Below are 12053 nucleotides of genomic sequence, written 5' to 3'. Positions count from 1 at the left end.
TGCGGTCCGCAGCCGGAGGAAGAGGCGAGAGGCAGGCAGGCAGGCGGACGGGCGGGCGGGGAGGGTCTTCGCGCGGCAGCCGAATGTGGGAGCTCCGGCGAGGCGTGCGCGCCGCCCTGCGCCACTCGGTGCCGACGGTGGGTGGACCGGAGCCCTCGGGTCGCCTCACTTGATCTCCCCCTTGCTGCTGCTCCTGCTGCTGCTCCTCCGCCCCCTCCTCTCCATCAACTTCCACACGCCTCCAGCAACCCCAGGACACGACGAGGCCGCGGCGGGACCCCCTCCCACCACCGCCCCCACTCACCACCACCACCTCATCCCCTCCCCTTCCCACCCCATCCGGTAGTCTCACGCACGCTCGCACGCCTCCCCGCACTCACCTCGGTTCGCACACGAGGATTGATCCCAATGTATTATTTACGAGCGAAACTTGGTCAACTTATCTACCGGCTATGGCTCCCGCTTTGAGGGGCGGGCGGACGGGTCGCTGCAGAGCGGCGGGAGCCAGCGGCGGCGGCGGCGGCGGCGGTGGTGTTTGGCCGGCGGCGAACAGGAGGGACTCCCGGGGAGAATGTTTGAGATGTTTGCCGGGCAGGAGGTGGCGAGCAAGGGCGTCCGGGATGCTCGCGAAGTGTCTGCTGTCCGTGGGAACGCTGTCGCTGCTCGTCCGGTGCGCCTTGGCCGCAGAGGGTAAGTCAGCAAACACATCGCATCTGCAGTTGCATTCAAGAGCATCCTCCTGTCACCTTAAAGCTCCCACACTGTGACACCCGACACATCCGCTGCAGGGGAAACAGGCGACCTCCGCTTCCCTCAGTGCCTTTAACAAAACACACGGCTATGCGAAGGGATGGTGCACATGCTGGATGATTTGTCTGTGCAGCTGGACTTGCGGTTGAACAAATCGTTCTTGTTTTTGCGGGTAACATCCAAAAAAAAAAAAGCCCCTTAACTGATTGTAATTATTCTGCACGTAAAGGTGTATTTCAATCGTGTTCGTTTATGTCGCAATTGTACCATGCACCATGTCATGTGAATGTGATTTTGCGCCGTCGAAGAGTGGTTGAGTCCGAGCGGTCAGGATGAACCCCCAGCACCCAAAGCACCGCACTGGCATGATGTGATGTGTGTGTGTGTGTGAGAGAGATGTTGCTGGGCGCAAGGTGCTGCTCTGCATGATATAACTCGGTCCTTCTCTCTCTCTCTCTTTCTCTCTCTCTCTCTCTCTCTCTCTCTCTCTCTCTCTCTCTCTCTCTCTCTCTCTCACCTACTCATCCTTTCCACCTGAACCGGAAGTCCGCTCTGCTCCACTCTGCTCTTTTGTCTCTCTGATCAGATTGCACTGCACCGCACAGGCTGCCTCTTGTCCCCCCCCCCCCCCACGGCTGCGGCTGCAGGACTCTTGATTTCGAGCCACTACAACGTCAACTTTTTTGTTTCCCTCATTCATGACCCCCACTGCTCTCTCACTCTGTCTCTCTCCTTTCTATGTGCCCACATTGTTCCTGCCACTGCAGTGGCATGATGGCAGGGATTTTTTATTTTTTATTTTTTCGGGGGGAGGAGGGTGTGCGCTGTTATTGTCGGCATGCAACAATGCAGTCCCAGGAGGCTGTTTGTTTTGGAGCATCTGGGTCAGCAGCACTTAATGACCCAGTAGCTACTGCGACTGTTCCGACTGTACCCCCCCCTCTCTCTCCGCCACTACGTCTTACAGCCGGGGCTGCCGACAAATTAACTCTGTAGTTTTTGCACGTTCTTGGATGTGGAGGTCTATTACATTTTCTTTCTTCCATCTTATGCTGCCTTTCGAACTTACCCCTAAAGGCTCTCTTCTTTGGTCCAGAGTGTCAGGTCTTTTGCAGCGTGTGCCGCCTGTATGGTCTCACCTCTGCTGATGATGCACAGCTACAGCTACAGCACGGTATAGCGCCGTCTCCCCCACCCCCCCCCCCCCCCCCACCTCACCCTCCTGCACACAGTCAGCACATCCATTCTTAAACGCGAGCGGGCCCGGCAGCGATACATGTTGTGCTGAAAGAGGCAGACAATACCACGGCTCATTTACATAAAGAGACGGGGCATTTGAACGCACCGCTGTGTGTCTTGAATACCCGTCTTCCGGCTAGTTTAAAAGCGCTGTGTCCTCCTCCTCCTCCTCGCCTTTGTTCCTTCACCTCCTTTTGTGTTACCATTGTCAACTGTTCCACGTGCATGTCATTAAATTGACACAGGTTGATGATCTGACCTTTCAGTCCCCCCCCCCCCCCCCCACCCCCACACACACACACACACACCAACATCTTATTTTGTTCCCGGACGTTGTGTTTTTCCGCCTGTTGCGCCACCACGGCCTGTAAGTTACCTTTTGCCGGACACATCGAAACATCGAAACTTGCGTGCGTTGCATTTGCGACAACGGTACCTGTTGCCCGTGCACAGCATGCGATTGAAAGCGACGACAAGCCTCCGTATAGATTTATTTTCAAACGGGGACACTTGATTAGATTTCGAGTAAGTTTTGAAATCCATCCACTCAACGGTTTTACCGGAGCGTCATAAACCTCCCTGAGATGCTTCAGGTACAATGACATTGTCAGTTAATGTGACTCATGAAATGTTTTTTCTTCACTCTTGCAGCCGGACACAGTAGCTGTGTTTCCATTACCCCTTGAAATGCGTAAAACCTAAATATTGCAAGAAAAAACTCGCAATGGAAACACCTCAACAAAGGGTTCGTATGCTCTCACGAGGTGGCTTTTCAGACGTGTTGATATCGATGTATATCGCAAAAGTGTCACGCAAACACTTTTTTGCATGTACGCGTCACCGGACGTGACGTGCGGGGTCATGTGACTAGTTCACGTCAAGTGAAAAGGACGCATTATGTTTGGACGGAGAAGGAGATGGAATATTTTTTACAAGTCATCAATGAGAAAAATATAACAACCATTCTTTTTTTTAGAAATATTGCTTTTATTTTGCAATAAACTGTAATGGGAAATGCAACTAGTGACTCTACAGTATTTTATTCTGAAAACAGGCCAGAAGGCTGGTGGCGTCGGGGTCAAATCATCATAAGTGAACCTTAATGTAAACACATGAAGGAAAAGAAAAGAGCAGTGACACGATTCTCAGTGTCATATTTGCCCAGCTGTGCACTCTGCATGCTGGGCTGACTAAAGTGTTCTTCCCATGTTGGTGGTGTTATTGCTCCAGATCCATTACCCATACTGTGTAAGTCAGCTGAAAAATGACATGACATTGCAGTGCGAAATGTTCATTTTAACCGCGCTGCGTACCACGTACCGCTGTGGCTTTGGAAGGACAAGGCTTTTTTTTTCTTCTCTGTCTTCTCCTCCTTCGTGCAGTTGGATTGATCTTTAATTAACTGGCGCGGTCTCCGGTCTGGTTTATTGCTTTCTTATTAACGCAGCTGGTGGAACTGTGCTGGGCGGACGCAGAACTGCAAGCGCAAGCGTTTCGGCCCCCTTCCCACCGTCCAATGGCTCTCCCCCTGACGTCACTCCTCTGTTTGTGTGTGTGTGCGTGCGTGCACGCCTCCGCCTGCCTTGCTTCTGTACTTGTGAGTGCTGACGGCTTTGTTTTGACAGGGGTTAGCCTTGCAGACCCCCCCCCGCCCTCTGCTGCATGAGACGCTGTCCCTGAGCTGTTGCCAGTCATCGCTGCTCTGCTTAGGAGCTCATCGTAAAGCGACGCCAACGTCAGAATTTAAGCCTCACATCCGCACGGCTAGCGCTAACGCGCTGCGAGGCCTGGGGCTCGTCTTGATTTACCTGCTCTATTATCTTTGGAGTTGTCTTCGATCCCAACGAGATTGGACCTCTCCCCAGCCATCGCAAGGAATTATGTTGCAGTAACAACTTTTATCGTCATTGTTTTTGTCTTTTTTAATTGTCTTTTCAGCGACATCCCTCCATCCCTCCATCCAGCTTCATTTCATTTGTTCTTTATTTCATTGTTCACAAAAGAAAAGAAAAACAATTTAATATAAAATACAAACGTTCTCCGGTCTACATTGAAAGGGAGCAGAAAGAAGACTATTCTTATTATATCGGCCCCTTTTTCCCCCAGAAATTAATTTACTGAGAACGTCATCACAGCAACATAAAAAAAATAAAAATAAAAATAGCTGCCGGCCGTCACATTCCTTTTCTGTTCCTAAGATACAATTCAGATAATACCATACAAACAACAACAAAAAAATGACAATGGTATGACAATCAAACATAAGGAACATATTTCATTATATTTCTTTAACATACTAGCTTTAATTATTCGTTTAAATGTAATATTTGATTTGGATTCTCTGGTTTCTTTGTTCTTCGTCCTGAATCTTGTTTTCTCTTAAAGATCCCTGTTCCTTTTAAGTTATACCTGCTTTCTCTTTTTTCAAACAGCCTTCAACATAAGTTGCAGAATACCATAATCTAAGAGTTTGTGAAATTTCAACAATTTCAACCGAAGGAATAATGGATTTGTTGGGTCTCTACATTGTTTTGGACTGATTTGGCTTCAGGTGCTCAGGAGCACAGAGGACGCGGCGTCTGCGCTCGCTTCCTCTCTTCCACCTAATTGTCGTAATTTGCAGCACAGCTGTTATGTTGCGGCTCTGCGCGTCACGAGGGCTGGGGATGTGTTTGTGTGTGTGTGTGTGTGTGTGTGTGTGTGTGTGTGTGCGCGTGCTCGTATGTGATGCATCTTGCATTCATTAGGATGTAAACATTTGCCTTGATGAACCCACAGACACCAACTCGGATATGAATGGCATAAAAAATATAGACTGCAACACTATGGACCGTCAGGGCTGATCTTTATTTATGCTACGTCTGCAGAGATGTGCAACATATGTCAAATGTACAGTAGGTAAACAGTAGTAGTCGATCACAGCTGCAGTTGCTTGTGGATGCTCCTTCACAATGCTGACTAAACATATCATGTGACCTGTGAATGGGAGAAAAACAGTCTTTTTATGGGAATTTTGTGAAGCACACTCTATTTGCAATTGGCCTGAACACTTTAAACCCTTCAGATTTACAATGTTAGATTTTCCACTCTGATTAGGCAGATTAGGCACGGTTAATGTAAATACTCTTAGTGGCTCCATGAGCCGGAATTAAAATGTTAAAGGGCAAGACGGAATGGACTGCGATAGAATTCTGAATTTCCATCAGTGCTGGAAATGACTCCAACATTAGTAATAAAGGCTATCCATCCCCAACACGATGTGCTTCAAGCTTAATGTATTCCGCCGTATCTTGTCGAAGGTGTGGAGCGGAGTTAGATTTTCTCCTGCGCTGCTGTAAACAAAGCCAGCCTCTCATCCGCAGCACAGAGATGTAACGATAAGTAAGGCAAACAGGCTTCTAATTAGTATCTTGGACCATCTGCCTTGCATTATCCCCCTGCACAGTTCAGTCCAATCAGGGAAAATTGTGCTGTTTGTTATCTGTGTGTTGTTGTGTGTCTCTCTGTGTGTGTGTGTGTGTGTGTGTGTTATTTTCTCTGTACCTTTGTGCCTCTCTGCTCCTCCGTCCGCCGCGCTCCCTGTGTTTTTTGGCGTACTGTGGTTGTCGATGGTGGATCAAGGCTTGGCTCGGCTGCTGCTGCGGCTCCGGAGAAGGACAGCAGGCTGCCTGATTTATTGCTGCTCCCTGCATAACACGGCGCATCGCTCCACACAGCGCCGCCGTTCATCACGCTGCATTACACGCCTGAGAGGCCTGATTTCTGCAGGATGTTTAAGACTGTTTGATTTTTATGGAATAACCCGGCATTCATTTGGGAGATTAAATCCGTACGGAGATTTTAATGAGGCCTGGTCATACATGTCATGCCTGCTGATTTAAATGAGCTAAGAAATGAAACGAACCGCATGGATGTTTTTTTTTTTTGTTAGCTGGACACTGCTTGTAAGTTTTCCTGGTACACACACAGTAAGTGTTGTCGGTCAGCATTAGGAATGCAAATGATCGATTAATTTGTGAGTCGTTAGTTGGTTGACCTAATCGATTGATTAAAGATTAATTGATAAGTGGCGATTTTTCCTGAGAACCTACATTTCACAATGAAAAATGTGTACGAAACACAATATTTAACCCTTGAATAAAGTTGAGGGTCCAGTGTGACCCATTTTTACATTAGAGACCAATAAAAACACCCTAAACATTCATCCTCTGACTTTAAGTTGACTTCTCCTAATGGGTCACATTTCAACTTTTTAAAAAAATAATTAAAAACAAAGTTGTTTAAAAGTGATTTGTTCAGGGTATATTATGACCATCACAGTAGCTACAGGTGAATTGCTCTTTCCTGCCACTACACTGTTATAATGATATTAACTACCCATTTAAAAATGTTCCATTAATTGTGATTAATTGAATTTAATCAATTCAATTCTTAATGGACAATTAATCGATAATCGATTAGTTGTTAACATCTTTAGTCAGCATGTTCAATGCCAAGCTGAGTTTGTATGAGTACTGAATTTCATGAGGCGAAATACTCCTTCCAAAAACATAGGTACTCCATCTAACTTTAATTTGCTATAGGCGTTAATGGCCTTTTAATGTTAAGCAACCTATAAACAATTGATGCTCCTCTCAGAGTTTCAGGCTTGACTCTGATGCTCTCTGTCATTTACTTACCTCATCTAAAAAAAAAAAAAGAAAAAAACCCCATTGTGATTTCAACGCTAAGTAATAGAGTTACGAATATTAAAAGGTTTTTCACAGAACTGAATGTGACTTAATCAGACCAGGATTCAAATCTGTGTGTGTGTGTGTGTGTGTATGTGTGTGTGTGTGTGTGTGTGTGTTTGAGCAAGAAGGAAGAATTGCTGAGTGACGGTTTGCCTCCACACAGACGGGGTCACCGGTCACATTTAATGGTGTCACTGTCATTTTACTACATAGTTTTGTCTGAAGCTATTATAAATGAAAATGTTAAGTGTAGCTGTAGGCTCCTCTTTAAAAAAAAAAAAAAAAACAGAAAAAATGGAGGTGCCTGTGTGGACTCTGCCATTTTATCTTTCTGAGGCGAACGAAGCAGGGAACGGAAGGTCACAGTTAGCCTTTGTGATGCGGCTCACAGTGGCCGGCCGGCGCGCATGCAAAACACTGACGCGGCTCACAACAGACTCCAAATTTATCCTATTCATTCATCATTGTCAGCAATTAGGGATGCGCAATCTGACTCTTATAGATCCTCATCGATCACTGCAGCCTTAATCTGCTTTACGGATTGGATGTAGCCAAGTTAAATTCCCTCTAACGCCTGTGGACAGAGAAACATTCCTTCACTGATGAAGTCACCCATCCATCCATCCATCCACCCATCCATCCACCCATCCATCCACCCACCCATCCATCCATCCATCCATCCATCCATCCATCCATCCATTCATAAATCCATCCACCCACCCACCCATCCATCTATCCATCCATCCATAAATCCAAGACATTAGGAGTTAGAGCAGGAACACAGAAGAAACAGAGAAACCCACAGACACAGAAGGTTGTGTCACAAGCAGAAAATCCATCATTTTTCACAATGAAACAATGAAGGACCTAAACGCCAAGGTGAACGAGTGAATGGCACAGTGTTTACCCGTGACCCCGTTTTTTGGTGTGGGAAAATTCATGGCCGCAAACTTCACAGCATTTTTGGTATTGTCATGTAAATTGGCAGGATTTATTTGTTTGTGTGCAGTAAGTGGTGTATCTCTGGGGGGAGGCAGGGATCATTCACTCTCTCTGGGAAGTGGAACAGTATTAAATGATCACACAAGAGTAAATATTACTTTTGTGCCAAAGGTGGCCATTTTCCAATTCTTTCTCCATTTGTTCATATTGAATGTCATGGAAATTGTTGACTAATATATATTGAGCCATATATAGTTGACTAAAATGTTGACTTTGGAAATAATTCACTTGGAACTAATCAATGCAAAGGTGCGATTACATCAGTTTGAGGCATGAAACTCCACGTAGTCCTCGGCACAGAAAAGTTGCGTAAACGCGAGTCCCTTGATTTTGAATCCCAGTGACATCACAGGTTTAGAGTGTTTCTGCTCTCTGCTTCCTGGCTGCAGGCGAGCAGGTTGAGAGAGGAGGTAGGGATGACGGCATCAGTGGAGCATCAGGAAGAGCCATAGGAAGAGCTCGGCTGAACTCAGAGAGCATTAAGCTCCTCTGCGCTTCTTCAGAAACCCAGAATCTTATTAATCACTAATCGAGCTGCCTTAAGGCTTTAAAAAATGTCCTGGCTGGATGTTGAAGTGGCTGCAGTCTTTAGAATCCCTCAAAGTTCAAGACATGATCAAAGGATAGGTTGTGACGAGAGACATGGGATCAAATCATAAAAAATCCTCAAACAGCATCAGTCATACACAGTCACAATATTATGTTCATTTATTCCATCAATCCTTTGAAAATCATACAATGTGATTTCATGGATTTTTTTTGTATGTTCTGGATTCTGTCTCTCACAGTTGAAGTGTACGTTACAGACCTCTCTCATCTTTTTAGGTGGGACAACTAGCAGGATCGTTGACTGCCAAATACTTTTTTTTTGCCCAACTATACATTTATTGGCCCAGTGTGATTATTGCACCGCTCTGAAATTCCTCCGTCGGCCTTAAAATGAGCCGGGCTGTTTCCTCCGAGCCGGAGCGTCACTGGCATAATCCAAATTGGAGACTTCAAGTATAGAGAGCACACACAGACACACACACACAGACACACACCAACTGAGCCTATAACTTTCTATAGCAAAATGCACATGCGCTTTGACCCCATGTCATTACATAAGACGTCAGGGACACCGATTAAAACGATATCTTCCTCATTCACAGCTCGTAGTTGAAACCTGCTCACCTACAGTAGAAACTGGTCGTGAGTAAAAGTGCCAAAGTGGGACACTGACTAATCTCAAATCCTCTGATTGGGAACTGTCGTATTTGAAAATGACGTCACGTCACTACCGCGGATCAGGACGAGGTGTCATTGCAGACCAAAATTATCCGCCCACTCGCTGGCACAATGTGTTGGAGGGCTGTCATGAGCAGAAACGGTGCCATTGCTGTGCTCCTCGGAATGCGAGAGAAAAGAAGGACAAATTAAAGCAAATGTCATGTTAATGTTGTAAATTTGTGTGAACCACTGCAGCAACAGAGTGAGCCAGTGTGTAACGTTCAGCAGCGTCTAGTGGTAAGAAGGGAATTTGCAAAAGATCGATACCTGTTCACTTATCTGTTGTGTATTACGCCGGGCCGTTAAACACGATGATGTCACATTAGCGACAGCTATCAAAATTGGAATCGGACCGGTGGACGGAGTGACCCACTCCGGAGGCAGCAGGAGACTGCAGCGCCACTCTGCAAATGTTTCCTCCCATCAGTAAATCCCATCAGATAAAGGCCACCCTGGGGTTAATCCCTGTTTTCTCACGTCACACCTGATCTCGCTCACATCTTTCTCACACCGGCTGTCTTGTCGGAGTGAATTCACAAAACCCCAGAGCAGGTCGACATTACAGCCTATTAGAACAGGAAACCAGGTTTTTTTTTGTCTCTGTCCATTCTGAGCAGACAACTCGTGAGTCTCTCTAGCTGCGTTTCCATGACAGTTTTTCGCAAAAAAAAAAGCAATATTTCTAAAATTTCGACAAAGTACAATTGCGATTTGTAGGTCTTTCCATTGAATGGTGCGAAGCGCATAATAAAGATTCTCATAAAATCTTGTTTCGTAAGAATTGTCATTATTAGAGAATTTATGAGAATTTTATGAGAATTACGTCTTTTGTTTGCGTTTGTTTGCTGTCAAGAATGGTTGTTATATTTTTCTCTTTGATTACTTGTCAGAAGTATTTCATCTAATCCTCCTTGCTTGTATGACTGCTCTAACACAAGACTGATGTCATCATTGAGTGAGCAGTTTTTCCAGTTCCCCTGTTTTTTTCCTTCTTGTCTTTGTCACTGTTCACTTGATGCGCCGTTATTAAAGGAGGCACCATTGCGTGTGGATATTTAATGTAAATGCTTCTTAATTGGATGCAGCAGAAGCGGCTAAACCTGCTACTGGGACACCTGGAGTTGAGCTAACACATTTGTGCATAAACCCCCTCTTGCATTGTTTAGATAATTGCAGCTGGGATGAATGAGATTTGAATTGAGGGAATTTCGGAAATTCCTTGCGGAGGGTTGAGTCTGCCAGCATTTTTTTGGCGCTTTGCCGAGGTTCCTACCGCGTACAGGTTTGAAATGTCACCGAGGATCATCCGAGGCTGTAATTTTCATTGTGAAACTTCAGCAACAATTTTGAATTCTGCCAAAAATGTGCAGTTACACAAAAATCTTTGTCATTTAGAATTTTCTCAGATGTGTTCATGTAAAACCCTCAAAGTCGACAAAGGGAGTCCATCTACCTGTGAACATTTTTATTCCTTTTGCAAACTGCGAACCATTTTCTCGTCCGTGACAGTGTCAATATATGTATGTGGATAAATGACCGAGGATTTTCAGACGAAAGTTTTTTGAGTGTCTTAAGGCCGAGTCTTTTCCAAAATACCAATTGGTTTTGGTTTAATGTTTAAACTTTCCGTGCTGTTTAGCGTATGATGCCGGCAGAATTATGGCAAATAAATCTTAGCAAATGAATTGGTGGCTTCCGGCATGTAGTGACCCCAGATTAGAGAGCTTAGCGATTGTACATTTTGACATTTTTGCACTCGACTGAAGCGGGGATTTCACGTGGGATCTCTGAAAGCTTAACAGGCTTATCCCACCTTTTTCATCCCCCATTGTCCTCTCCCTCCATCCTCCTGTCGCCTCGCCTAACCTCCGCAGCACCGCAGGCGAAAAAACACAGGCCGAGCCTGCGTGCCGACTCACTGCCTGGTTTCACGTTCTCTGCTCTGAGTGAGGGGCCTTTTAGTCGCTCGTTAGCTAATCCTCGGGGGAACTTACACACAGCACAAGTGTAAATATTGCAGTTTTTCTACCTTTTCTCCCCCACCAATTATCACTTTTTGCCTCCTGAATAAATTCATGAATTTGAGCGCCGGGTCTTATCGCACGAGTCGCTAGGAAGGTGAAATCATTCCCCCTGAAGGTGCCATTACCGTCTGCAAGTGTATCACACTGATGGAGTTGATCTTTATATTCCCAAACAGCTAAATTCACTTTTCTACGTGGCGAACGTTTGCAGGAGAGAGAGAGAGAGAGAGAGAGAGGGAGAGGGAGAGAGAGAGAGAGAGAGAGACAGAGAGAGAGGGAGAGAGAGAGAGAGAGAGAGAGAGAGAGAGTGAGAGTGAGAGTGAGAGAGAGAGAGAGAGAGAGAAGGCCCCCCTGGTTTTCACGGCAGAGTCATTGCTTTGACAATGATGGCACAAAATTGAAATTGCTGTACGGGAGAATTGCGGCCTCACAACTCTGCAGCAGGTCGCACCATTCTGTCACAGGGAAGGATCAGCTCTGACATCCTCTGATGTCTCTCTGAGGGCCCAATTAGAATGTCTGAGGTAAATCCATGTGATCCTCCCAGCGATGGCACCAGAGTAGCAGCAGCAGAATATAGATTTTATTTTAGCCCACTCTGCCACAGGTGAGCAGGAGGTTACTTCTTCTGACGGTCCGGACCGCAGTGTTTTCTAACAGAGGCTTTCCCTGTGTTAAATTTGGAGACCGTTTGCCTCGGTGACCAGCGCACCACATACGTGCCTCTTGTATTCAGAAGAGAGAACCTCTCCACCACTCTGCGAAAGCACAGTTTTTTTTCTTCAATTTCTACGGCGCTGCTCTAATCTGGGTACAGCATATTTATCATACATCACAACCCAGTGGTGAAACAACCTCGGCATGTCAATGACCGTCAGGCCCTCCCTCCCTTGAATAACGAACCTCAGCGGAGGGAAATTAGCTCTAAAACCAGCAGGGAAGGGACCTGTTTAAAGCACAGGCGTCAAACTCTCAACCCTGGCCTGAAGTGTGATGACATTTGGCCCGCGAGGCAATACTGAATCAATACTAGAAC

General features: G+C 46.0%; 1 protein-coding gene across 4 annotated transcripts in view; it reads left to right on the top strand.

The window, feature by feature from the left end:
- Positions 1-71: 71 nt before the first annotated feature.
- The window catches only part of kiaa1549lb (KIAA1549-like b), a 50555-nt gene continuing 38573 nt past the window's right edge, over positions 72-12053 (top strand). For all 4 annotated transcript variants that reach the window (XM_076023569.1, XM_076023563.1, XM_076023558.1 and 1 more), the window contains exon 1: positions 72-690. In XM_076023569.1, coding sequence (XP_075879684.1) covers positions 453-690 — 238 coding nt within the window. In that variant the 5' untranslated portion in view covers positions 72-452. The remainder of the gene's footprint in view (positions 691-12053) is intronic.

Source organism: Nelusetta ayraudi, unplaced genomic scaffold (genome assembly GCF_046127955.1).
Source record: "Nelusetta ayraudi isolate G7.1 ecotype Tasmania unplaced genomic scaffold, CSIRO-AGI_Nayr_v1 ptg000002l, whole genome shotgun sequence".
Classification (NCBI taxonomy): domain Eukaryota; kingdom Metazoa; phylum Chordata; class Actinopteri; order Tetraodontiformes; family Monacanthidae; genus Nelusetta; species Nelusetta ayraudi.
The sequence above is the reverse complement of the archived record's forward strand: the minus strand, read 5'-3'. Positions and strand labels throughout refer to the sequence as shown.